Source organism: Tasmannia lanceolata, unplaced genomic scaffold, assembly GCF_043159265.1.
Source record: "Tasmannia lanceolata isolate RefF3 unplaced genomic scaffold, GAP_Taslan_0.1 ptg000018l, whole genome shotgun sequence".
Taxonomy (NCBI): domain Eukaryota; kingdom Viridiplantae; phylum Streptophyta; class Magnoliopsida; order Canellales; family Winteraceae; genus Tasmannia; species Tasmannia lanceolata.
This window is the reverse complement of record NW_027518695.1, coordinates 62,709,724-62,736,315: the sequence shown is the minus strand read 5'-3', so window position 1 is coordinate 62,736,315 and position 26,592 is coordinate 62,709,724. Positions and strand designations below refer to the sequence as shown.

Genomic DNA, 26,592 nt, shown 5'->3' with positions numbered 1-26,592 from the left:
TTACCTCTGTCTTCATAACCTGTGTCTCTCATCTTCTCAATTCAAAGCAAAAACAACACCCCTCAGTTTCCAATTTTCAGCCCCATTTTTAACATTTCCTCAAACCCTAGATCTCCAAATCACATTCCCATTCCCTTTCTCCCTCATCTCTGAAGGTAAAAAAACCCTAATGCCATTTTCCTATTTTCTTTGCTTTTCTAAATCAAGATCTCATCTCTGTCTTCTTTTCTAGATCCAACGTTTTTTTACCCTTTTTCTGCCCTTTGATTTGATCTTCATCTTTCTTCCTATATCTAACAGTTATTTTCTCTTTTTCCTGTTCTTAGATTTTTTGTATATTTTTTTTTTCTGATGTTTTGTTTGACTCGATTACTGCTTGAGCTTCGGATTTGAAAAAATGCCTTTTTTTTTTTTCTGATTATTTCCTAGTTCTCGCCATCTATTTTTCTCCATTTCATTCATTTAAGATTTTATTTTTGTTAATTTTCATTTTTTTAGCAATTTATATTAATCTGTTAGCTGCATTTTATTTTCTTTCTTTTTTCGTAATCTGTTGATGTTGTCATCTGTTATTCAGTCTCACAAATTTCTCTAGGGTTTTGGGACCTTTTTGTTTCTTATTTTTGTTAATTTTCTCTTTTTTATCAGTCTATATGAATCTTCTAGCTACATTTGTTTTTATTTCTTTTTTCGTAATCTGATAATGTTTTCATCTGTGATTCAGTCTCCCAAATCTCTCTAGGGTTTTGGGACCTTTTTCTTCTTCTTATTTTTTTGTTAATCTTCTCTTTTTATCAGTTTATATTAATCTGCTAGCTGCATTTACTTTTCTTTCTTTTTTTTTGTAATCTGATAATGTTGTCATCTGTGATTCAGTCTCCCAAATCTCTCTAGGGTTTTGGGACCTTTTTTTTTTTTTTTTCGATCTATTCGATTGAGTTTATAAACAAGCAATGGAGATTTCGGAGGCAAAGACGGGATCAGGGGGAGTTCAACAAGAGAAAGATTTGACGCAATGCGTCAGGGTGGCCGTCAATGTGAGGCCCTTGATTACCACAGAACTCCTCATAGGATGTACTGATTGTATCACTGTTACACCTGGAGAGCCTCAGGTATATTGCTTAATTTATTTATGCTTAGCTTTCCTTCAACTTATTTTCTGTAATCTTTTGATAAATTCTTATATTATTTTTGGAAAATGATATCTTTTCCTTCAATAATTGTTCAAGAACTATGAACTTTTTGCACAATCGATTATACTAAACAATTTCTTTTAGAAGTTTTTCTCATAACTGATATTATAGAAAAGTAATAACTAATACTTTCTTATAGTTTATGCAATCTCTTTCCCCCACAAATATTGTTTATTAGAGGGCTACTGTATAAGGAAATATGGGGTTGAATTGGAATTCTTTTAACTAACCTGTAAGTTTGTGTCTGACAGTAGGTTCTAATCAGTATGTCAAGCATTTTTCTTGCACACCTAATTGTTTCTTGGGTTGTTGATACTTACACAGGTGCAAATTGGAAGTCATATGTTCACTTTTGACCATGTTTTTGGTATTACCGGCTCACCTTCATCATCAATATTTGATGATTGTGTGGCCCCATTGGTCGATGCATTATTCCATGGATATAATGCTACTGTGCTAGCTTATGGCCAGGTACCATTTCTCTAATTTGATTCCATTTATTTAGCTCTAAAGAGCTCCTTCATTTAAACACGAATTTTTTTTCTTCATTTATGACCTTAATTTAATTCTTCTTGGTGCAGACTGGCTCAGGAAAGACATATACAATGGGGACAAATTATGGAGGAGAATCAAATAATAGTGGGATTATCCCAAAAGTGATGGAAAAAATATTTACAAAAGTAGAGGCAATGAAAGATGACACCGAGTTCCTAATCAGAGTGTCATTCATTGAGGTTAGCTGCTCTTCACTTTCTTATTTAGGTTGGAGTATGTTCTAGTTCCTGTTTCCACATATTGTCCTAATTATTTGGTTGACATGCAAAATAAACCACTTTGTCACGCTTAATTGTATGACTGTGATTCTTTCTTTCTTTCTTTTTGCCTTCTTATGTTTGTTATTTGCTGTGTGAATTGTGGCATCGCCACCTTTCCAGTCATCACTTAATATTTATATGTCCATGGTCAATGACATTTGAGTTCTTTCATGCATATTTGTTTTTTATTTTGGCATTCTTTTACTCCTGTAAGTCAGTTTTTAGTTGGCTTTATTTGCTCAAGTCACCATTTATTTTCGCAAGGGTGTTTTTCACAACGCTTTTTGGTTAACAGATTTTCAAGGAAGAAGTGTTTGATTTGCTTGACTCAAATCAATCAACTTCTTTGAGAAGTGAAGGAGGTTTTCTTTCCAAGCCATCTATGCCTTCTAAAGTTCCTATTCAAATTAGAGAGACAGTGAATGGGGGGATTACCCTTGCCGGTGTTACCGAAGCAGAGGTTAGGTCAAAAGAAGAGATGGCATCGTTTTTGGCTCGAGGATCTCTATCACGTGCTACGGGAAGTACAAATATGAATAGTCAGTCAAGGTTGGTATATTTTTTGAACACTAATATTTTTTTGTGGTAATGTCATCTGCCTCTATGTTCCTTTTGCAATTTCTTTTTTGAGGTTGGAAATAGTTTGCGTTGATTCATAATAGAATGACCGATGACCTCAATTTACAGTTTTCATACCCATTTTTTGTAAAATGTCTTAGCACATTAGGCAATCTTTCCCAGGTTTCAATGACTATTTTATGTAGGCTAGCTCAGCGGAAACAAGCTTTGAAGAGAATGTTCGGGTCATTAATTTGGAATGCTTTGGGGATTGTGTAGGGTTCGGGTCTCGGAAGGGCTAGCAATTGACCAATGGAGGCAAGTAGGGATGTAAAAGGTATTCAGATTAGTGTCAGCTAGCTTGGATTCTCCACATCCACGACTTTAAACAGGAGCCTGGGTCTAGTAAAACTCTTGTCCTTAGTAAACAAAAGAAGGCAAAATTTCTCTCAATCCAATAGGGAATAAAACCGTTGAACAACCTCATCTCCAAGTAAATTTGGAACTCTGGATGCCATAGGAAAACATCTGGTATAGCATATATAATGAAGGGATTCAATCTCATTTGCTATATGAGATTTTTTAATCAAAGTTGTAATTACTGTCACTGCGTGGTGGAATTCTGAAATGCTTGAAAAGGAAGCTATCAGTCTCTTTGCCAAAATGATTGGATAATCATTAACATATGACTTCTGTATCTTACTACTCCACCTAAGCCCCAAAGTCAACAGAAATATCCTTCAGATCTGCTTCTATGGAGTTTATTTCCAATGTAGGATGTTCATTAGCATTGGATTGAGCATCTATTGGGCATCAATGATCAACAACCCTAATGCAAAATTTGCATTCCAAGCTCCAATCAATTCTTCTAATAAAACAGTAAAAGTTATTATTTAGGACTTTTGGGTATTACGTCAAATCTCAATTCATGTATAATAGCTGGTCCTTGAATATTACAACAGAGATATAAAAGGATTTCACTATTTCATCGATCACTAATAAATGGAAGCAAGAGATGCTAGTGTAGGAAAACACCCAATCATCAGTAAATGTATTGAATTCCTTGCAACAGATTCAAGGACTTCATCATCACGATTCCCATACATCACCAAATCGAGAGTCCTTGTGTTTCCTGCTCATTTGTACAATCTATTTCCTAAGAACAATTTGTAGGTTTGTCCAGATATACGAGCTCAGCTCTGAGTTGATTCATGCCTCATCTCAACTACTTTGGGTTGAAATTTTAAATCTCAGAGGGGGAAGGAACAGATTAGAATTAAAATAACAAGATCAACATAACAAGAGATGAATGAATGTAGTAAGAACTTCCATTGATAACAACTTGAGGGCATTTGTATCTGAATTTCCAGAACTCCTTCCAATCAAGGGGCGATTGGAAAGTCCTCTAAATTTTCCAATTACAACCTTGCACGCAGCAAGGGAAAAATGTAGAAGGATATCTCAGATGTGGAAACTCACCTTGAAGGTCTGATCTTAAGATATCCATGAAAGAAGACAACTCTATAGTGGAGTTCTCCAAACTGAGGACCAACTCCCAATTTACCCATTCATTGTGAAAGTTCCCTAAAATACCATTTCTTATTGATATTTATACTAACCTAAAGGCAGCTGAAATGATTGAATTGCCCTTCACCTGTTGCTGAAAAGCAAGGATTTTAGGGCAAAAATGTCCAACATCCCCTCTTATTAAATGATAGAAACCATCTTCTAATCAAAATGGTAAAAATAGCCATACCTTAGCTCGCCGAGCAACTTGACACTGAGCTCAAAGTCTAGCAGTTCTGCGTCACTATTGAAGTGTGACTCCTTTAACATTCCAGTGACTTGCAAAATTCGTTTTAGCGATACACATAAATCAATAACTGTAAATTTGTAAAAGAAGCTCAATAATCCTGGAAAATTTAGATTTAGTTGTGTATTAGGTGAAGAAACAAGGGCATTCATTTAATGAAGTTCTAACATGCATGTTCGTGTTTGAATATACTTTTTAGCTTGTGAAATAAGATAGTTATACTATTACCGTGGAAGTTATTTTCAATTCAAACAATGATTTTTTGGTGCTAGTTATTTACTTTCAAGGATAAACATATTTTTACTGTTACCTATCTAATTTAGTTGTTAACAATATAATACACTTCTTCACTCAGCCTACATGGTTGCTAATGTTTGGTTGTTGTTCGCCAGGTAGTCAGACGTTCTTAGATGTTTTCTATATTATTACTGTTATTCTTTCTTTGTTTTGATTATGTGTGTAGATTTGGTTGTTGTATTATATTCTTATATACTTGTACTCATTTATCGATTATCGAATTTGTATTTGCAGCCGCTCACATGCTATCTTTACAATATCAATGGAACAAAAGAAAAATACTAGTTGCAACGGTGTTGCAGTGGTCATGGATGAACTTGGTGATGATATTTTATGTGCGAAGCTTCATTTAGTAGACCTTGCAGGTTCTGAACGTGCAAAACGGACAGGAGCAGATGGGCTGCGGCTGAAAGAAGGTGATACTGTGTGACCATCTTAGCAAACATAATTGTCACATTTTAATTTCTGATAATAAAGTGTTAACATTTTCCTATATAGGCATTCATATTAATAGAGGATTGCTTGCTCTTGGCAATGTGATAAGTGCCTTGGGTGATGAGAAAAAGCGGAAGGAAGGAGGGCATGTTCCGTATCGTGATAGCAAGTTAACTCGCTTACTACAGGCAAGTAATTTTGTTTTTTGCTTTGTTTTGCCTCTCAATTAAAACTACATTAATTGTTTCATCTTGTCTTAATTATGGTGTTGCTTGCTATGGGTCTTGAAACAATACCAGTAAAAAATGCATGTGCAATGCACTTGCAGTCCATTTACATGAGAAAAAGAATCGCATTTTCATCTCCACAAAGGAGATTTGAGATTTCTTATTAACATTTAAATGAATACGTGTAATAAGATAAAACCTCTTTAGAACTGTGTGCTTAAGAACAAAGCTAAAAATTGCAATATTACAATATTTATACTATCAGACAATATTTATACAGGTACTGGAAGCAAATCTTTGAGGCCATTATCAATGAACAAAAATCCAAGTCCAAGTTCAAATCAAAGAGGAATATATATACTCTCGGTGCTTTGCCACAATAGCTGCTTCTGAGAAACTTCCAAAGGCCATCACAGTCCCCACAAACGTGCTTACAAGAATTCTGTAATTTCAGAGGCAAAACCAAAAATTAAATCAACTTCTCACAACTTCTCACGGCACCATCAAACTCCTCACAACACCTCAACTCAACTCAACAAAGCCTTTGTCCCAAACTAGTTGGGGTCGGCTAAATGAATCCTTTAGAAAAATTTCATGAAGAAGGAATCTACCCGGCTCTAATCCTGGCTCTAGTTGGGTTCTTTTACGTGGATCATTTTCTTCCATTCTATCCTATCCAAGGTCATGTTCTTTGTTTTGTTCCTAGCTATCAAGTCTTTCCTCACTGTTTCTACCCAAGTTGTTTTCGGTCTGCCCCTGCCTCTTTTTACTCCATCAATTTGGCACGAGTTGCCTCTTCTCACCGGAGAATCCAAAGGTCTACGTTGGATATGTCCAAACCATCTAAAGCGGTGCTCTCTCATTTTCTCCTCAATTGGTGCCACCCCCACCTCTTTACGTATGTCTTCACTTTTAATTCTATCTAACCTTGTGTGGCCGCACATCCATCTAAGCATAAGCATCTCCGCCACAACACCGAGTCTAAAAAAACCCAAACCCACATAGGCAAGTTGGAAGATTAGTAAACAACTAAAGAGCTAGACATGTGAAAGAATAGATTCAGTAGCCCCTTCAATAAATTGTTTCAGGACTCAGTATGAACAAATTTCTCTTCCATGCTAGCAGTAGGTAGAGTTTGTCTTCTATGTCGTGGGAGAGCTTGTGGGGAAATTCAGTTATGGTCAAAGTCACTTCACCTGGTTTTGTTGCTATGGTTAGAAGGTATTGAACCATGGGCATAAGCTTCTCATTCGAGCCTAATTTAAGGATCTTCAAATCATAGAAGAAAATCAATTATACCATGAGTATGCTAACATGCCTATTTCTTCAATTGCAATTGTATTTGTAAATCAACTTTTCCGGGTCTATAAGCTTATTGGCAAGAAAAAACCCTAAGGAATTAGAAACCCACTTTGTGTCGTAATTAATAAGGCCTAGTTTAAGGATCTTAGGGCACTTTGAAACAACATAAAGAGAGCTTCCTCTCTTTAATTTCCTTTGTTGTTCAAGTAAGTGCAGCTATCACTTGACCTTCCTCTTTCCACACCTTCCAAGTGCTTGCACTTTCACTTTTTCAACATTTGTTGAATATTTTCATCATCAAAACCTCTCACTTAACCTCTCTAAAGATACCATTTTAAAAAAAAGGCTCTCTAAAGAACCCAATGATGCTACCCTTTTGAGTGTTGCCCACCTCCATGTTGTGTAAGAAAATAATTTCTGCCAATAATAAAAATGTGTTCCATCAATTACAATACGTTAAAACAAATTAATCTTGTTAAAGTATAAAAGATTAAAAAATGCCATCTCCATCAGCTTAAGCTTTTGGAGTGGTATCAGAGCCAAAGGTCCCGAGTTAAACCTTCTTGAGCCAAAATCCACATGGAGTGGCCAAATCCAAAAGAGGGGCCACATGTGCCAGGTGTAGGCGAACCCTAGAAAGAGGGTCCACATGTGAGGGGGAGTGTTAAGTATAAAAGATTAAAAAACGCCATCTTCATCAGCTTAAGCTTTTGGAGTAACTGGTTGTTTTACAAATCTAAATGTGTCGTATTTGTCCAAAGGGTTGCTTTTCTTGACTGAAGGAACCTCAACCACTCTATGAATAATGTTGTTGCCAATTCCAGAGCCACCATAGTTGACCACATACTGCTTTTTTAGTTGCTAATAATTACAAAGAAATGCACTGCACTTTTCTCTTAATTTTCCGCATGTTCTTAGGAAACCAACTGTGTTATTTTTTGATGTTTCTGTATTCACAATCAATTGCTTCTTGTAGGTTACTTCTTTTCAGTCTGAAAATGCTTTCTTTTCATTTGCTTTTGCGTTTGACATATTATATAGAAGTGTTTTTCACTTACCAGAAGCTGAATGTTTCCACTTCCCATTACTGAGAATCATGTCATGGATGTTAGGGTGTCAACGGTCTTGATAAGTTGTCTTGCTAGGTATAGAAATTAGGGAATGTACTTATCATCATATCATCTTGTGTTCAGTAGTTAATATCGGGTCCCACTTGAAGTCTTCTTGTTTTTTTTTCTTTGCAGGATTCTCTTGGCGGAAATAGCAAAACTGTGATGATTGGTAAAATGCTTTTGCGATATTCTACTTTTTAGACTAAATCACTACATATGTTGATGCTTTATTGACATTTCTTTTATTGTTAGGAATCTGTCACATAAATTTTTGTTTGTTTTGATAAAATTGTACATTTTTTTGTAGCTTGTGTTAGCCCTGCTGACACTAATGCAGAGGAAACACTCAATACTCTCAAGTATGCCAATCGTGCTCGCAACATCCAGAACAAGGCAATTGTAAGTTGAATTGGGAATTAATTGCTTTTTTTCTTTTTATTTCAACAAGAATTTCTTAATTGCTCTCTTGTATCTGTAGATAAATCGTGATCCAATGCCGGCCCAGATGCAAAGAATGCGAAGCCAAATTGAGCAATTGCAGGCTGAGCTCCTCTATGTTCGTGGTGAAGGTGCTCCTTTTGAGGAACTCCAGGTGCCGAATTGGAATTTAACTTATGTAATACATACATATGGAATACATGCATGGGATTTTATGGGAATTTAAACACAAGTCCGACTGTTTGTTTTTATGGGAATTTAACTTATGTAATACATACATGGGATTTCCAGCTTCTCAGGCACAAAATCTCAGTTCTTGAAGCAAGCAATGCAGAATTACGGCAGGAGCTTCACGAGTGCCAAAACACTTGTGAACGTTTAGCACAACATGCTGTAGATGCTCAGGTCTATTCATTTGGCTCAAAGGGTCAACTAACTTGTTTCATCGTGTTTATTTTTCTGGACAAAAGCAAAGGTTTACTTATATAGCTGTTTTTAATATGTCAGTTACAAAATTATGCATTTATTTACAAAATGTACACATTTTTCTCGTATGACAATTTTTTTCCAATTAAGTTGATGCAAGTTAGGGTAGGTTGTTTCATCATTTTTCTTGACATACTCAAACACACTTTTGACCTTACTGATATTTGAACTAAATGTATCAGGTTGAAAAAGATAAGCTTCTTATGAAAATTGAGTCAAATCGGAATGGAAAGTCTTGGGATGAGATTGACAATTCTGAAGGAAATCAGGTTTGCTAGAACTGGTTCTTTATTAGTATCTATTTCAGCATCTTGAAGCTTCCATTGGTAATAATTTTACCATCCTGTGTTTTCATGCATTCTTTTACAGGATTTTGATTTAGTAAAGAATTACATGTTGAAGATTCAAGAGCTAGAAGGAGAGTTACAACGGATGAAAAACTTGAGTGTTTCTCGTCATAATGGTTTGAGTGATTCCCTTGATATAGAGGATGATGGGGTCCAATCCAAAGCTGCATACATGCCAACTCTCCATGATTTCCCATCTGTTTGTGATGGTAAAGCCATTGAGATTTCCGATGAGTTGACGAAGACTTCTTATATCTACATCACTTCGCTACTGATGCTATTCTTTTGCTTCATCTCTTTGAGAGTATTAATTTTTTTTAGAAATCCTATATCCTCTCATGTTTGGAGGCATTTTTTCGCCCTCTTCAATATAATTTTGCTATGTATGTATAATGAGTATTTTGAGCATCACCAGAATGTATGGTTACCTCTCCTGCCTCATCATTCGACCTACCCACCCAGAAATTAAGTGATCCCAGCTGCCCCCTTATATTCTCTATTGATCTTTTATAGTCATGATTCATTTTCTGATTGACTAAAAATCCACACTACCTCCTCTCGATGCTCTCATTGTGATGTATAATGATCTTGATGTACTAAACTTATCTGTTTGTGTGCAATCTACTTACTGGATAACTTTTCCATATTTGAAGTTTTGAAGGAAGTGTCATTATTTTGCTTGAATTTTATGTGCAGTTGAGGTTGAAGATGTTGAAAAGGAACTGGAACATTCTTCTCTGCAAGATAAATTGGACAGAGAGCTCCAGGAATTGGACAAACGACTTGAGCAAAAGGAGGTACATTATCATTCTTTTCTGATATTTTGCAATCCATTAACTCAAAAACCATATTGTCACATATATGTTGAAAGATGGTCTCAACTTACTAGTTAAATTGCTAGATTGTCAATGATATTAGTCATTTACGTGGGTTTATATTGAAGCGAAATGCACTTTTTTCTATCCAATATGTTTTGTGATTACTTGGCTTTATCAAGTTGTTGTCTTACTAAATTTTCAAAATGTTGTACATATTGCGGCACAGTTCTGGACCAATGTCTTGATTTATTTGCTTCTTTTCACAATTGACTGATATTATTTTGTTCTTGCTTTATTCTACTTAATGGTCGAATAGATCACAGTATGCAAGTGATGCTGAAATTCATGTTAAATGTGTTGTGACCTTGTTACAAGAACATGATTTGGCAAAGCTTTACAGGAGTACATGCATTTATTTTGATTGTTGGGAATTTTTTTATGTCACCTATTCTTTTTATTTTTTCCTTCTCATCTACCGGTTTCCATGTTTTTTAATCCAAATAATTGTTGTAGCCTACCTTTTCATGTTTGCTCTTTTTCTGTAAAGGCGGAAATGAAAAGGTTTTCAAGCGTTGATACATCAGTGCTCAAGCAACATTATGAGAAGAAATTATTGGACTTGGAGCAAGAAAAGAAAGCTTTGCAGGTAACTTTATTGTCAATATTTGCTTAGACATTTGTCATGTTTCAAACTTTCGACTGTGCATGTTTTCTCATCTATCTTGTGTTTTGCAGAAAGAGATTGAGCTTCTGCAATCTAATCTCTCCAATATTTCGTCCGCCTCCGATGATGGTGCTCAGAAGTTGAAGGATGATTATCTTCAAAAATTGAATGCTCTTGAAGCTCAGGTAAATCAACCATTGTCTTTATTTTGATAACTTCCCCTAGAGATCCTTGAACCATTTCTTGTCTTTGCAGGTTTCTGAGTTAAAGAGAAAGCAACAAGAGCAATCTCAACTCCTCAGACAAAAACATAAAAGTGAAGAAGCGGCAAGAAGGCTACAGGATGAAATTCAAAGAATAAAGACACAAAAGGTGCGTCTCTATGCCGATGAAATCTCTACTTGTGAGTGAACTATTATTTAGATTCTCATTCTCTTTGTCAATGTCATACACTATGTAGGTCCAATTGCAACATAGTATCAAGAAAGAGTCTGAACAATTTAGGTTATGGAAGGCTTCGAGGGAGAAGGAAGTTCTTCAGGTATATATACACATTTGTGTGTGTTTTATGGTTCTTCTTGTATATGGATTCTAAAGAGCATTGATTGATGATTGGTTTGATTGAGGGGTGGACTTTCTTTTCTGTGTTCCATGAGCAGTCTGCTTTCCAACTGTTAGTTTGAAGTATCTGGATCCTTTTGTGATTTCTCTTTTTATTTTGACTGGTACATGATGAAAAAATATATGAATAATGATGGTTGGGTTTTAGCATAATGGTGGGGTTTCTAATCTAATACTATTTTGTTGAAAAAATCTCCAATACAAACTGTGATGTGTAAATTTTTGAGGTCTCTAATAAGAATCCCTATTTGAGAATGCCATGGCCTATTGTTTCTTTTTCAAATTATAACTAAAGATTTACTAAGAAGAAAGTGAATACAAAAACTAAACAAACGCACTGAAGTGGTAAATGCTGTGTGACCATGAGCTCCTCCCTCTAAGTTTCTGCCACGATATGCTAGAAGTAAACGTCCAAAGGATCACAAATAGCTAATGTCTCATCCATTAAGTTATCCAATCTCCAAGGAAATTTTCTAGCTTGAGATAGCTAACTATTAATGTTCCTAGCATCACTGCCACCAGTCACACACACTACACAAAGAAGCTACTACCTTCAAACCTCGAAGAAAGGTGAGAACCTTTGCTTTAGTGGAATCCTTGACCCCAAATGGCCTAAAGAAAGCATATCTAATAATACCCACATGATCTTTAACTACGCAACTGTTATGGACCCGGGTTACCAAATGATGAGCTTGTGAAACGAAGCTTAAGATGATTGGCAGGAGGTGCTGACAAGAAGCAGATCTCTTGGACATTGGTGCTCCCTTTTGATCTCTTCACAACACCTTTTTATGTCACCCGAGAAATCTCTGAACTCCTCCTTCCCTTTAGTCCAAGAGATAATGAAGCTGATGATCTTCTCTATAACAACCCCCACATGACATATTCTACCATGGAACATCCTATTGTTATGCTCTTTCCAATTGCCCACCATGTGGCTAAAAGGCAGAGGTGCCAAATTTTTTTTCTTCCCAATGGGAGGAAAGAAGCATACCACGCCTCAATGAAAGCCCAAGCAAAACTAGGAATCAGTCAGTTTACCTTAGACCTGTTAGGGATGTGCACAATGTTCGGGCAGAGATTTGTTATGTACCTGTCCATTTCGATCAGTTTCATCCATTTTGGAGGGAAGAGGACGAAATGGGGCAAAACAAAATACCCTGTTTTATCCGAAATTTTGTGTGTGTGTGTGTGTGTGTGTGTTTGAAATTTTCTGAAATTCTAAATTAAGTTTTTTTTCCGGCTTTGCCTATTTTAGACTTCTTTTGACTTGAACTTGTATATGATACTTATTTTGGTCTATAAGTCTGTATTGATGACTTCGTAATATTTTGGAGTGATAGCAGTGATAAGGAAAGATTTTTGTTAGGACTGAGGGAATTGCATTACTTCCTTGGCGTTCAAAGAACCAAGGAACGATCACTCCAATTCATATGATAGTATAACTATAGTTCTTCTGAATTAGTCCAAAATGAGGTATTTTAAGTGGTTAGTACTACTTCAATTTTTAATTAAAGATGAGTGGTAATGAAGGAGAGAGAGAGAGAGAGAGTTATGAATCCCTTAGCCTATACCAACATGGTAAGAGCGAGAGTTATGAATCCCTTAGCCTATACCAACATGGTAAGAGCTCTATGTGTTCGCAACAAATTTCACATGCATGAAAAGGGAAATCACACACATAAAACGTATTGGGATCAAATTTCTCTCTTGCGAGAAGAGGTTTTATTAATTTTGGTATTGGTCGTACACATCCGGCTTTATTAGCTGTAAATTACATTTCTTGAAGAAAGAAAATACCTCTGATTATCCATCAAGAGGTTCCCTATCTAAATACAATTTTTAATTAATTATCCTCTAGAAAGATTTGATTTTTATGAACAGATCTTTTCGGATGAAATTTCTTTCTCTTGAAAACTTTCTTCATCTTCTCAAACCTTCTTCATTTTCCTTTGGGGGAGGTGTCATCTTTATCGTCTTTCTCCTCCAAGAGAAATGTCTTCTCCCTTTAAGGAGTCTCTGAGGAGAGATCCTAAAGGGACGTTTAAAGAGTCTCTGGAAAGAGATTCTAAAAGGATTTTCTTACTTCTCCCAAAGGAGAAAGGTGGTTTTCTTTCTTTTTGGAAGACCGCTGTCTTTATCTTTTGGGGGGAAACCGCCGTCTTTATCATCTTTCTCCCAGAAGAGAAAGGCCTTCTCCCTTTAGGGAGTCTCTAGGAAGAGATCCTAAAGAGACCTTTAGAAAGTCCCTGGAAGAAACTCTAAAGGGATTTTCTAAAAAAAGACTCTAAAGGGATTTTCTTCATCCTTCTCATGAAAGAAAAATGTCTTCTTTCTTTTGGGAAAACCGCCTTCTTTATCTTTTGGGAGGAAACCACCATCTTTATACCTTTCTCTTGGAAGAGAAATGTCTTCACCCTTTAGGGAGTCTCTGGGAAGAGATCCTAAAGGGACCTTTAGAAAGTCCCTCAAAGAGACTCTAAAGGGATTTTCTTTATCATTCTCATGAAAGAGAAATGACTCCTTCCTTGAAAAAAATCTGCAAAAGAAAGAAAGAAGAAAAAAAATAAAAATTGTTAGCCAAATCTTTTATCACCTTTCTCCTTCTCTTTCTTCTTTTTCTCCTTGCGCGTAGCTTTTTCTCCCCAGAAGATCCGATCTATTTCCAATTAATCTTTCCTCTATTTATAGAGGTCTTTTGAAATAGTTGGCAAGTGCCACCTCATCCCTTACTTTTACTTCTCGATCTCAAGTTTCCCTCCTTGGAGCCGTTGTGGGTGCCACCTCATCCCTTATCTAGGATCCCACGATCACAACTTTCCCTTTTAAGGGGAGTTACTTCACTTCCCCTTTTGAAATGCGGGTGACTTGTTTCCTCTTTTGCGAGAATTAATTTGTTCCTTTAAATTTAGGGATTTCTTTTCCCTTAGTCGTGTGCTCTTTTTTTTTTCTCTCTTTTTCATTAAAATACATTAACTTCATATTTATCCTTTTTTATTTTTTTGAATAACATGACGTGTAAACCACCTTTTTTCTCTCTCTTCTTTTCTTAAGGGATTTTACCTTTATTTCTTTTTTGTAAAATTCCGAGTTCAACACTATGATACCTCAAAATTACCAGGTCTGATATTACTTATTAAGTAAACCTGGCTTGCCATCATCTCCATGGGCATTGAGAGGAATACTTGCAGGCATCAAAGAGAGTAATGAGATGCATATGGGCCACCATTGCCAAAGTCTATTTCACGAGATAAACCTGGGGAGGAACATTAAGGCTTATGCGTACATTTAATACAGATTTTTCGGGTTTATCCTAATGCTAAGAGATCAGTCACAAAGTTTTATGTTTTGGTAAATGATGGCTTAGTGTCATGAAGTAGAAAAAAACAACGAATAGTGGTTAGATCTAGCATGGAGGCTGAATAAGTGTATAAAACTATGGCGTCAACCACAACAAACCTTGTTTGGATTAGACCTCTACTACAAGATCTCTGCCACAAATCCAATACTCATATTATATTTTAGGGAGCTATTAAAATGCCGAATAGTCTGGCATTTCATGTAAGAACTATATTGAGATTGATTGCCACTATATTCAACAAAAAGTGGAGTGATGAGGTATTGCTAGTTTGTGTTTTCAAAGGGATGATTAGAGACCATCACACAAGTTTCTTGCTAGTGCTATTGATTACCACTTTCTTTGAAAAGAAGTGGAGCGGTGAGGCATGACCTGTTCATATGCTCTGTCATGATCAAGTTGATGGTGTGTTTGCAGAGGGAATCACTACAAACTGTTAGTCAAGTTTAATTGACAAGCTTAAAAAGTTCCAAGGAGCATATTGGGGAGGGGGAATGTTAGTGTTAGAAATGGTGTATAGCCTTAACTAAAGACTTTTAGGGATCCTTTGGATATTTCAAATTTACTTATAGCCTCGCCAATTCCACGGAATACTCTATCGGCGGAAGAAAAAAAATGTTGTATCCATATGCTCTCTTATGTCTTTTGTCTTTTGTGTATTCGTGTATATAGAAAAATGCACTCACATTTTAGATGAATGAAGAAGAAAAAAGATATGCATTCATGCTGCTTTCAATGTTATATTTTGTTGCTTTTAGGCTAGAACTCTTTGCGAGTTTCAAACCTTGAACTTCTAATTTACAGGGCTCTAATGATGATGAATATTCTATTCATTGAACAATAAATTTTAGAAGTTTCAATGTATGTGGAGATTCATGCATGACTCTTAGGATTAAGGATTCATGCATGACTCTTGGAAGACTTTGACCCTATAAGAGTCGCCTAGAATTTTATGAATCCATGAATAGTCACTTTGAATGGGTGTGTCTTTTCCAGGAGTCCTTTGGATTCTCCAATGAGACCTCTGTGTTGTTATTTGAACTGTATAAATAGATCCTTCATTCTAGCATCCCAGGAAACGAAAAAGAGACTCCTCTAGAGCCTCAAAAATTAATAGAAAGTGTGAGATCCCACATCGGAAGAGGAGGGAAAGATTCTGGGCTATATGTATGTATGTATGTATGTGTGTGGACTCCCTCTCCCTGTGTAAGCGTGTTTTAATCATCTCTGGGGGGGGGGGGCAAGGACGGGGCGTGACAAATGGTGTCAGAGCGGACCTCCCCTATTACTATGTGCCAGCAAGGACGTTGGCCCCAAGGGGGGTGGATTGTGAGATACCACATTGCAAGAGGAGCGAAAAATTCTAGGCTATATATGTGTGGACTCCCTCCCCCTGTGTAGACGCGTTTTCAGCATCTCCAAGGGGCGGGCTTTGAGGAGTGGGTCAGGCACGCACAGGCAGAAACAGGTGAAATCAAAGGACATTACTTGAATGTTACTGCAGGTACATGCAGAGAAATGATAAAAAGGGCAGTATTTGCCAGAGAATTGGTAGTGCTGTTGGAAAACAAAACCAGGGAGCGTGGGAAAACCCAACACCGGACAATATTTACATAGTGGGGACACGGGGCGTGTTTGATTCCATAGAGAGCTTGCCTGATCAGATTGTTGGGCAGTGCATTACAACAATCTGTTCTCTTGTTGTTCCCAGAGGTGATTCGGTCATCTGATCTTTGCACCAGAATTGGGCCGAATAACACTTTAAGCTGGGCGTTCGAGGACGTACGACAGTATCGCAATCCACATTGTTTGTCATCCTCTATTCAAGTCAGTAATTTTTTTTTAATATTTTTGCATTATTTTTCTAGTTAGATCTATTGTTTTCAACTGCTTGCTCCAACATATTTTAAAAAAAAGAAGAAAAAAAAATTCTCGGGTTCATTTATCTAAATAGAAACCAGAATTTTCTTTGTATTTTGTGATTACTTCTAAGATTATGTTGCTACACCCACTTCTTTGTATTAAGTTCTATCCCTTAAACTAGAATCAATTATACATTGATTGAGGTGCTATAAATATGAGGAGAACAGTGTCATGGACTCTTTCTTTTTATTTTTCTTTGGTTCTCTCAAGCTTTTATTTATTTATTTATTTTTCGAACATTGAACCACAATCCCATGGTTTTAAATTTCGGATTTCGGTGGGGACCGAAACCGGTATTTGGCGAAATTAGAAATTTTGCCATTTATCAAATTTCGATTTCGGTGGGGACTGAAACCGGTATTTGGCGAAATTAGAAATTTTGCCATTTACCAAATTTCAGCCGAAATTTCGGTAATTTCAAGAAAATGCCTTTTTTATTTACAAAAAAAAAGGGTTACAAAATTTTGGCCGAAATTTCGGATTTTCGGAAGTCCGAAACCGGTACCGAAATCAAAATTTTAAACCTTGTCCGAGACTGGGCTGGATAATTGACTAGACAAGTTGAATTGATATTTTTCTTTTTGACAGGAAATGTGTGATTACCGTGACTGCAAGTTGCAGTTATTTCCACCTCTTCCCTATTTGTGCCACAAGTGAGAAACAATATATAACTTAATCTATATATACATATATATTTATATGTATGAATATGGTACATCTTGCACTTCTTATCTCACATTGTTATGGTATGTTATGTAATGACCTTTCATCAATGCATACCTTAAACAAACTCTTGAAAATGACCGGTAACATCTTGCTGTAACTTCTCTAGTTGGGCTATGAGTATGTGATTTATTTTTAGGCAGAGAGGAGAGCCAGGGGCAATGTGGGGTAGAGGGAGGTGTTGTTTGGTAGTGGCATTGAAATTTTGTGGAAGCATGATTAAGCAAAAATGTCCATGCAACGTATAGTGGTCCTGATCTCCTTTTGAAGTTGTTGATTGGTTGTATGAAATAATGACACATGATTTATTAAGTAATATGCCCACTTCGATCCCCAAATGTGATAAAGAGAAGGGAACCACTTGTTAATTTCAGAGTAAAAACATCTGATACAAACATTTATTTAAATTTCGAAGCTTTCAAAAGTTGTATGTAATTAATATGGTTAACATTTGATTATTCTATGTTACTACCATGGATGAGTTATGCTCGAACAATTATGTATTTGTATTATTTCAGGTAAATTTTAGTAAAAACCCATTGCCTAAAACTTTTTAATATATTAAACTGTAGTCCAAATATGGGCATAATGAATCATGCATTATAATTTGTTCTTAAATTTTCTCTGTGTTTAAGTTTTTGGGAGTTTGGTTTTCCCTTTTCATAGCTCAAGAAGGAGGGCCGGAGGAATGAGTATGAGATGCATAAACTACTGGCTTTGAATCAGAGGCAAAAAATGGTTGGTCCCTGTTATTCTTCTAAGTTATGGTGTTGCTATTATCACTTGATTTGGATTTAAACCTTTTGTTTCTTCATTTAAGGTTTTGCAACGGAAGACTGAAGAGGCTTCTATGGCTACCAAAAGGCTGAAGGAGCTATTAGAAGCAAGGAAGGCCTCATCTCGTGAGACATCTGGTATGTTGGACCAAATCAAACATCATTTGGTTCAGTTCATTTTCCTGTGCCATATTTACAGTATTTAAAACTATTTCTTGTCGGTAGGGATTGGAAATGGAAAGGGTCCAGGCATTCAGGTAATCCACACTGAGCGAGAGGATAATTTCATTATATATTGTATATTATTTTTACATAATAGTGGTTTGGTGTTCTGTTAATAATTAATGTGTACCTTCTTATTGATATGCTTTGTTTTCCAATGAAAAGGTGTTAATGCAAGCAATCGAACATGAGCTTGAAGTAATGGTTCGGGTGCATGAAGTACGCTCCGAATATGAACGGCAAAAGGAAGCGTAAGGCCTTGCTAAGCTAGGAATTTGTTTATAGTACTCTTTATCATTTCTTAATGATTGCCATATTCCTGTCAATCAATTGTTCAATTTGGTGTAAGTTCAAGAATTTTTTTTGGGGAACAATTTTCATATATTAAGGTAAGGCGGAAGCTTGACATCAATAACATAAAATGTATGGGATTCCATAATGTCCCTAATGAAGTAAATCTCTTGCATTTCAACCTAAGAATATGTCCACAGGTCCACTCTGCACACTATAAGCAGAAGAGTCCTATAAGACTGGGCTTGTAATTTGCCTGTGTTGTCTCTTCGTGGATTTGTGAGAGATCATGTTGGATTGTTAGACGAATAGGTTTTTACTCTCAGAAAAAAGGGAAGAGAAAAAGAATCCCTTGAGATTGGAAATATGTGAAGTCAAAGATGTTCCTGAGTTACTAAACACTTGGTAAAATTTCGTGCGTAAGAATGTCATTTGAAATTAAGGATTGGGGTACTTGTTCAATTTGAATGTTAAATCAGTGCATCAGACCTTTTGTGAGCCTTCCAGTTTTTTGTGTCAATCAGCTGTTTCCATCTCCACTAGGAATGTATCAACGCACTCGTTAGCGAGTAACCTTTAATTGTGTATTTCCTTAATTCATTTTTTATGTACTTTATGCTTTATGGATTTCCTTTTACCCAAAAATCTTGTGGTTGCCTTTGTTTGATTTCATGGATTTCCTTTTACACAAGCCACTTTACTGTGATAATTGATATGAAACCTTGAATACAAACCAACTGTTTTCTATCCTGTTACCAGGAGGTTTGCCATGGCTACGGAGGTTGCAAAGCTAAAGGAAGAATCTGAAAAGCTTAAGCAGAAAAGCATGAGGTGAGATGTTTTATGGTTGTTTGCTTTCACTCATGCTTATACCCATGTCGTTGGTTTCTATATTATATTGTATTTTTGGATGCTTAGCAATCTTGGTTTAAAGTTTAAACAATTGTGTACCTGCAGTGATTGCCCTCAGACAATGTCTCCCGGTGCAAGGAATTCGAGGATTTTTGCGCTTGAAAATATGCTGGCTACTTCATCTAGCACTCTTGTATCCATGGCATCACAATTGTCAGAGGCAGAGGAGCGTGAACGCATTTTTAGTGGCAGGGGCCGTTGGAATCAAGTTCGAACACTTGCGGAAGCAAAAAACCTTATGAATCATTTGTTCAACTTAGCTTCCTCATCAAGGTACTAGCATTCTTAAACACAATCTTCTCTAAATAATAGATTTAGCCTTTGTTTTCTGTTTACCTGGTTTGCTATCATATTACTGTGGACTTACAATCCAAACAGTTAAGTTTCCTGACTCTGGAAATTTGAATAAATAACTGCACGTAAAATTTATTGTTAAATACCTGCAAGTAAGATTTATCGTTTATTTTGACTTAAAATTTGAGTTTTCTAATTTTATTAGACTTTTTAGTTGCTAGTTTTATTAACATAGGGTGTATATCTATTCTTTTGATCAGTAACGATGTGTCTACACAGACTACACTTATGACTCCCAGATATGGATGTTGTTATGAACATGCCTTTGTGTATTTATTTTTGCACATTTTTCTTTGAATATTCCATTTTTTCCTGGTTGTGTGCGTGATGCATTATGTTTGCTTTAGAACATTATCAAATAACTATGGGTTTGAAATCAAACTTGGACACCATCCCATATCCTCCAATGACCTTTTTCCTCTCGCTGACTTTTTCAGGTGCCAGTTGCGGGATAATGAACTAGGCTGCAGAGAGAAGGATTCAGTCATAAAGGAACTGAAGGATAAGGTAGTCAGACTCAGTACTTTGGTTAGACAGAAGGCAGAAAGGCATCAACGGGAAATGTTGCTGGTTAGTTCAATTTGATCGCATTCTTTAGATTATTTATGTTTCTTTTCTGACTAATGTTACTCATAAGTTTCAACTTGTTCTTCTCTGAAAATACTATAAATACTAGCATTTTTCCCATGCTTTCTGTATGGGTGTAAGGGATTGAGCCTCTAGCTTATTGGTCAAGGATTTGTTCTCTGACCTTGAGGTCAGGGGTTCAATCCCAGCTTACCTACCAAAAAAAAAGATGACGAGGTGTAAAATAGTGGGTCCCACCCTATGGATGGGCTTGGATGGAGATCGTGGGACCCACCCCATCAAGACATGAGTTAAAATGGTGGGCTCTACCTGGTGCATAGGTTTGGGTGGAGTTGGTGGGCCCACCTTTCCAGAACTTGGCCGGTCCTATGTATCGATTTCGCTAAAGATGGTTGCCCCCTCATTGGTGTAAAATGATGGGCCCTACCAGTGTACATGGAAGGGCCTCACTTTATCAAAACGTGTGTCGTAAAATGATGGCCCAGCCCATGCTATGCACGAGATGTAGAAAAATTCACTATTTCAGTAAAAATTTTCCATGGAAAAAGCTATCCAAATTTTTTTTTAGATATGTTTACTTTGTATTTCTAGATATGTACGTGTGTATATTTATAAAGGATTTGCTAGGGTCCATCAAAAAGGCATTTCGCAGAACGTCTGTTGCATGAGAAAGCATCCACCTCATGAATACTGACAAAATCTGTTGAAAAGTGAGCCCATGTGGCTTCTCTCTCATGCAACAGACGTTCCGCGAAACGCCTTGTGCGATAATCCCTAATAAATCCTTATTTATAGATATGTTGTTTTTTAACAAGAAAATATATGTATAAATCCCTATTTATAGATATGTGTGTATGCATGTATGTGTGTGTATATTATTTCTCGATAAAGTGTCTTTTTCCATCCTTATACACTTCCATTTAATACACACACATTATTCTTGCATGAAATGCTATAAATGTTGGTCGCTCACAGTTTTCCAGTCAAGTACATTAATTATAAAAAAAAGCTGTAACAGTAACTGATAAAATGCATGTTTCTTCCACACCCAAAGTCTTGCTTGCTTCATTCTGTTTGTTGTTGACTCTGGTAAACACGTTTCCCACCTGATTTATGCAATCTTTATCTTGCTTGTCTCGACATACTAGTTCATTGCATTTAAAATATTTAACCAAGTAAAATAATACATTGTAGTCATTTCCTTACATAAGCCGACCCCAACTAGTTCTGGGTCAAAGGCTTAGTTGCGTTGAGTTATTTCCTTACATAATGTTGACTGAATATCATTGTGTATAATATGCAATATATCGTTCACAAGAAATAAATACAGCATATGCTTCCCTCTCTGCTAGAATTTGTCCTAATTTAATAAGGAACATATATGTGGTTATGCAAAATGTATGTAGTTTATTTGCTTGTTTGTTCGGCATGAGTTAACATATAGTACATTGTGCCATGCAGAAATCAAGGTAAAAGTTTTGATTTTGTTTCGATGTAGGTCACCACAGAAACAGAAATGCTTTTGGTTTCGGTTGGAAATTTCGGTGGAAATCCTGTGAAATCATGAAAATATATGGAATCATATGCAATGACAGGATTTTCTGGTGAAACTTTGGGAAATTCTAAAATAAACTCAAATACATATAGTATACCATTAATGTACTTATGATTTTGTTTTCGGTATGTATTTTGGTTTTGATATCGTTTTGGTGGGGATGGAAATGAAAAGTTGAAAACATTTCAGGGCCGTTTGGATACTCGGATTTTAGAATCTAGGTTTTAGTTTGAAAACAATGTAAAAGAGGGTTCATGATCAGGCTGCTGTATGCTGTCCTGACAGCGTTTCTTGGATTTTAAGTAAGAAATCCCGGTTTAAGAAATCTCTCCCGCATCCTAAGATTTCTATAACCTGGAAACATGGGATGATCTGCTATGTTCTTGCTGGCGGAAAGAAGGGCGAGAAATCAGAAAACGACGGCTGGTCTGCTTCTTCTCTTGTCTCTCATCTACAATTTTGAAGAAATCCTAGATTCTAAAAATCCACGTATCCAAGCGTCCCCTTCGGTTGTTCGTGTCGTTTTAGGTGGGTATTTAAAGTATTAGAAGTCGGGCTTCAGATGGTTTTGCGGGAGTCTTTAGATTATTAGATGTTAACTTGGAGTTCTGTATCACACTTTTATTTCTTCGTTTTTTCAATATATTAATTAAATGTTAGTGGTCATTCTAAGGAATGGTTAGAGTTTCATCATTACTTTCATCGCTCTTTTTTATCTATGCTATAGTAACTATTTCATTCATTCTTTTTTTAAGCAGAATGTGGAACAAAGATTAACTGCTAAGAATTCTGTACCGGAAAATGATGAAATTCCTGGGGGCCAAATATCAAGCATTGGGGATGACAGCCGTGCTTATGATCTGCGCAAGGTCTCTCTCTCTCTCTCTCTCTCCAAAGAGTATCTCGAGGATGTCCTTGTGCCTCCGAAACAAAATGCAGTTTTCTTTCTTTTGTATCACTCATGGTTGAGATTTTTTATTGCAATCTTGGTTTATAAATCTTTGAATTTAATTGGTTGATATGTGCCTTGGCATTAGGGACCACGAGGTTCTCAGATCTTCAGCTGTGGTGGACTCAACATGGACTTGTTGGAAGACATGGACACATCAGATTCTGATCAATCTGAGAAAGGGGACGATTCTGATGTTGAGTGGGTAGAATCCATAAAACAACAGACAAAGAAGAGGGTGTCTAAAACTGGAGCTCGCAAAATGGCAACATCATCCACACCAGAAGAAACTGGGAATACTGAAAGTTACAATTCTGAGATCTCAGCCGAGGTATTATGCTGTTCTTGTTCTAAGAGGTCCACATGCAAAACTAATCAATGTGAGTGTCGTGCTACTGGGGCCCAATGTGGGCCATCTTGTCGTTGCGCACCGTCTAAGTGTGTAAATAGAGAAAATGGTATAGTCATGAAGGAACCAGTTGATTCATCCCAGCCGTTGATTACTGATGATGGTGGGAGCTGTACTTTGCTTGATGCTGCGGGCCCTGACAACACTCAGAAGAGTAGGCTACTTGCTTCTCATGGTGCTATGCTGCTTCAGAGTGCACTGTCTGAGAAGCTTAGTGAGGTGAATGAAGGCGATGTGCCAAAGAGAATACCCCTAACAAATATCGGAAATACGGTATGTCATTTTTAAGACCTTGCATGTAAAATCATTAGAGGTTTTTTTAGATTTCTTTTCTCTGATGAGCAAAAAATCTTTCCTCATTCTTTCCTCTAATATCATCTCGTGTGATATTTTGTGACATTTACGTAAGAAATTACTGTTTTCTGTGAATAAATTGTCCACTAGCTACTAATTATATTTGGGAAGGAAATGCTTGTACCCAGCATAGACAAAAACATGCACGCAAAGAAACACACACACACATATATATATGAGGAAAGTGAAGCTACACCGCCGGTGTAGCTAACTTAGCTACACCGCCGGCTTAAAATACAATGGGCCCACATTGTTTTGGTGATCCAAATCATTCATTTGATTGGCCCTCACATAGATAGGGTGTCCACCAAAAATCAGCTCCAAAGGATCATCCCAACCCTACGATTTGTGGAGGCAAAAATTAACGTGTAAAAACCTTCACAAATTTGTCCATTTTTGCCTCCATAGTTTGAAGGGTTGGGATGATCCTATGGGGCTGATATTTGGTGGACACTCTATCTATGTGAGGGCCAATCAAATGAATAGTTTGGATCACCAAAACAATGTGGGCCCATTGTATTTTAAGCCGGCGGTGTAGCTAAGTTAGCTACACCGGCGGTGTAGCTTCACTTTCCTCTCTCTCTCTCTCTCTCTATATATATATATATATATATATATATATATATATAGGGAAAACGGTTCGTGAGCTAGAGCTCATATAAGCTTATATGAGCTAGAGTGCCACAAACACATGGGTCCCACATTTTTGTGGTGATCCGAACCATTCATTTGTAAGGCCCCATCATAGATAGGGTGTGTACCAAAAATCAGGTCCATTGGATCATCCTAACCCCTCCAAAAGTGGAGGTTTAAATGGATGGTTAGAAAATGGGCTTCTATAGATCCAATGGTTAGGGTTATTGTATGGAGATGGTTTTTTAGGAACATCCTATCTATGTGAGGCCCTATAAAATTAATGGGTTGGATGAGTCAAACAACTATGGGAGAAGTGGTTTGTGAACTCTAGCTCACATTGAGCTCAAGCTCACGAACCACGCCCTAATATATATATATATATATATATATATATATATATATGTGTGTGTGTGTGTGTGTGTGTGTGTGTGTGTTCATACCAAGAGAATTCTGTGTTCCTCTTCGAATTCAATCATCAACAATTTTGACAAAGTTTAGAAGGATTGAGAAACGAATACAGTTTGTTATAACACTACTTGCGTACCTCCATAGCCTGATATTTTCCCATCTGATCATGAGGCAACTGAGCATTATCACTACATTAATCAACCCTATGTCCCTTCTGGATCCACTCAGGGGCATGAGCCTATATGATATATGTTTTATTACATTCATCCTGTCATTTTTTCTGATATCATTTTACTTGGCATTTTCTTCTGCTTCTGTCTTAAAACATTGCCAACCATGCAGATCAACTCAAACATGCCAAAGCAGCAGAATCCAAGGAAAAAATGGCGAAAATCTGTGCAAATTCAGCTTATTCCCACAGAACCACCTGCTCCTAATCCGGAAAACAACAAAGCCCTGAGGCCAACAAATGACGTGGCCGAACCTAATATTCCTTTAGAATTACCACGTGCGATGATGGTCGCCGCCCAAAATATTAACCCCTTGAGAGAGAGGAATTCCAAACCAGAAGGTGAATCCAAATGTGACAAAGAGGTCAGCAATGTTCCTCCTCCAAAGAGCCCTGTTCGGTGGGCGAGAGACTCAGATGAGAAAGAGAGCAATAACATCTGATTAACTGTTAATCTTCTTTCCTGATTAGTGGCATTGTTCACGGCTTCTGAACCATATCAACTAACAGCACTGTTATTTCTTTCCCCTTTTCTTTTCGAGGTGATGGATTGCTAGAAAAATGGGTTCTGAAAAATGTAAGCTAGAATGTGCGAGGATCGATCAGGTAAACGAGTTGAAATCTCTTTAAGTTGGATTATCTCATATGTGAAGAGAACCATTAGATCCTTAATGTATTTGATTGTAAGCTGAGTATGGAAGTGCCTAGCTTTGTTCTAATCCTTGGCATCTTTTGTTTGTACTGAAGTTTGAAATTCCTTATTCTTGCCCAGAATTGTGCATTCATATCATGACTTGCAAGTTCATCTTTGCAATAGGTTTTCTACCTATATTTTCTCTCAGCTCTGTTTCTTGCATAAAACAAATTTTAAGCCAGTTGTTGAGTGAAAAAATGGGGATTAAATTTGTTAAATGTCCGTTTTACGTCAAAAGAAACACCCAATGTTGCTCTATTTTTTCTATCTCATCTCATCAGGTAAAGTGAAAGGTCAATATTAAAGCATTTAATAGAGCTTAGATAACCTCAATGATTTGTTTGAACCACCATCTAAAAACCTGGGACTTTAAACTAGGCCAGGGTAAAGCCTTGAATTTCATAAGGGCCCGTTTAAATACCTCAAATTTTGTACTTGTATTTGGAAATTGGAACTGAGTTTTGAATACAAAATGAATAGGTCGGGCAGCTCATGTTGAGGGAGTTAATGATTGAATCTAGAAGTTTATAAACTGTGGCTTGAAGAGTGTTGGAGGGTGAAATGCAAGTCGAAAATACATTTTAAGTTTTAACATGGTAGGTGATGCAGAAGTTAAAACCTAATTAACATCCAAAAAGCACTGTTTATGGGGATTGATTGAGTAGAGTGCCCATTTTAATACAATGTGGGTCCCACATTTGGTTGATCCTCAAATGATCTGAACCGTCCCAATTGGTAAGCCTTGCTTTGGATCCTACGGCCGAAAAATCATGCAATCTTAACCTCTAATAATGTGATTTATTTAACTTGGTGAAAAACCACATACAGGCACTTATTTACCTGTGTTTACATGGGGTTGGAATGATCCAAACTGTTCATTTGTTTGACCCCATTGTAAATACTCCCAGAAAATCAACTTAGTAGGATGATCCTAACCCTCAGATTTGTAGACTGATGACACCTTAAAAAACCTCTACGGATTGGAAGATTAGGATTATCTTATGGAGGTGATTTTTGGGGCCCAGCCAATTTACGTTGAGGCCCAACAAATGAATGGTTTGGATTTTCGAACAATTTGAGCCATA

At 36.7% G+C, this 26,592-nt stretch overlaps 1 protein-coding gene across 1 annotated transcript; it reads left to right on the top strand.

Annotated features, from left to right (window-relative positions):
• Positions 1-3: 3 nt before the first annotated feature.
• LOC143850902 (P-loop containing nucleoside triphosphate hydrolases superfamily protein) lies at positions 4-25,598 on the top strand. The gene is made up of 28 exons (XM_077360187.1): positions 4-155; positions 877-1,112; positions 1,518-1,664; positions 1,775-1,927; positions 2,304-2,557; positions 4,911-5,092; positions 5,175-5,299; positions 7,885-7,921; positions 8,060-8,151; positions 8,231-8,344; positions 8,482-8,595; positions 8,859-8,945; positions 9,046-9,232; positions 9,720-9,820; positions 10,389-10,487; positions 10,577-10,690; positions 10,761-10,877; positions 10,966-11,046; positions 17,797-17,868; positions 17,951-18,044; positions 18,132-18,163; positions 18,294-18,379; positions 19,179-19,250; positions 19,377-19,604; positions 20,123-20,255; positions 22,587-22,697; positions 22,866-23,459; positions 24,927-25,598. Exons 2-28 carry the CDS (start codon positions 954-956, stop codon positions 25,254-25,256), a joined length of 3,915 nt encoding a protein of 1,304 aa, XP_077216302.1. The 5' UTR covers positions 4-155; positions 877-953; the 3' UTR covers positions 25,257-25,598.
• Positions 25,599-26,592: the final 994 nt, after the last annotated feature.

What these genes read in the sequence shown, in the direction of transcription:
- LOC143850902 (XM_077360187.1), top strand. Translation starts at nt 954, where the DNA reads ATGGAGATTTCGGAGGCAAAGACGGGATCAGGGGGAGTTCAACAAGAG. An exon ending in CTCCTTTTGAGGAACTCCAG is followed by an intron (nt 8,345 to 8,481) that starts GTGCCGAATTGG and finishes TGGGATTTCCAG; the next exon opens with CTTCTCAGGCACAAAATCTC. An exon ending in TGAATGCTCTTGAAGCTCAG is followed by an intron (nt 10,691 to 10,760) that starts GTAAATCAACCA and finishes TTGTCTTTGCAG; the next exon opens with GTTTCTGAGTTAAAGAGAAA.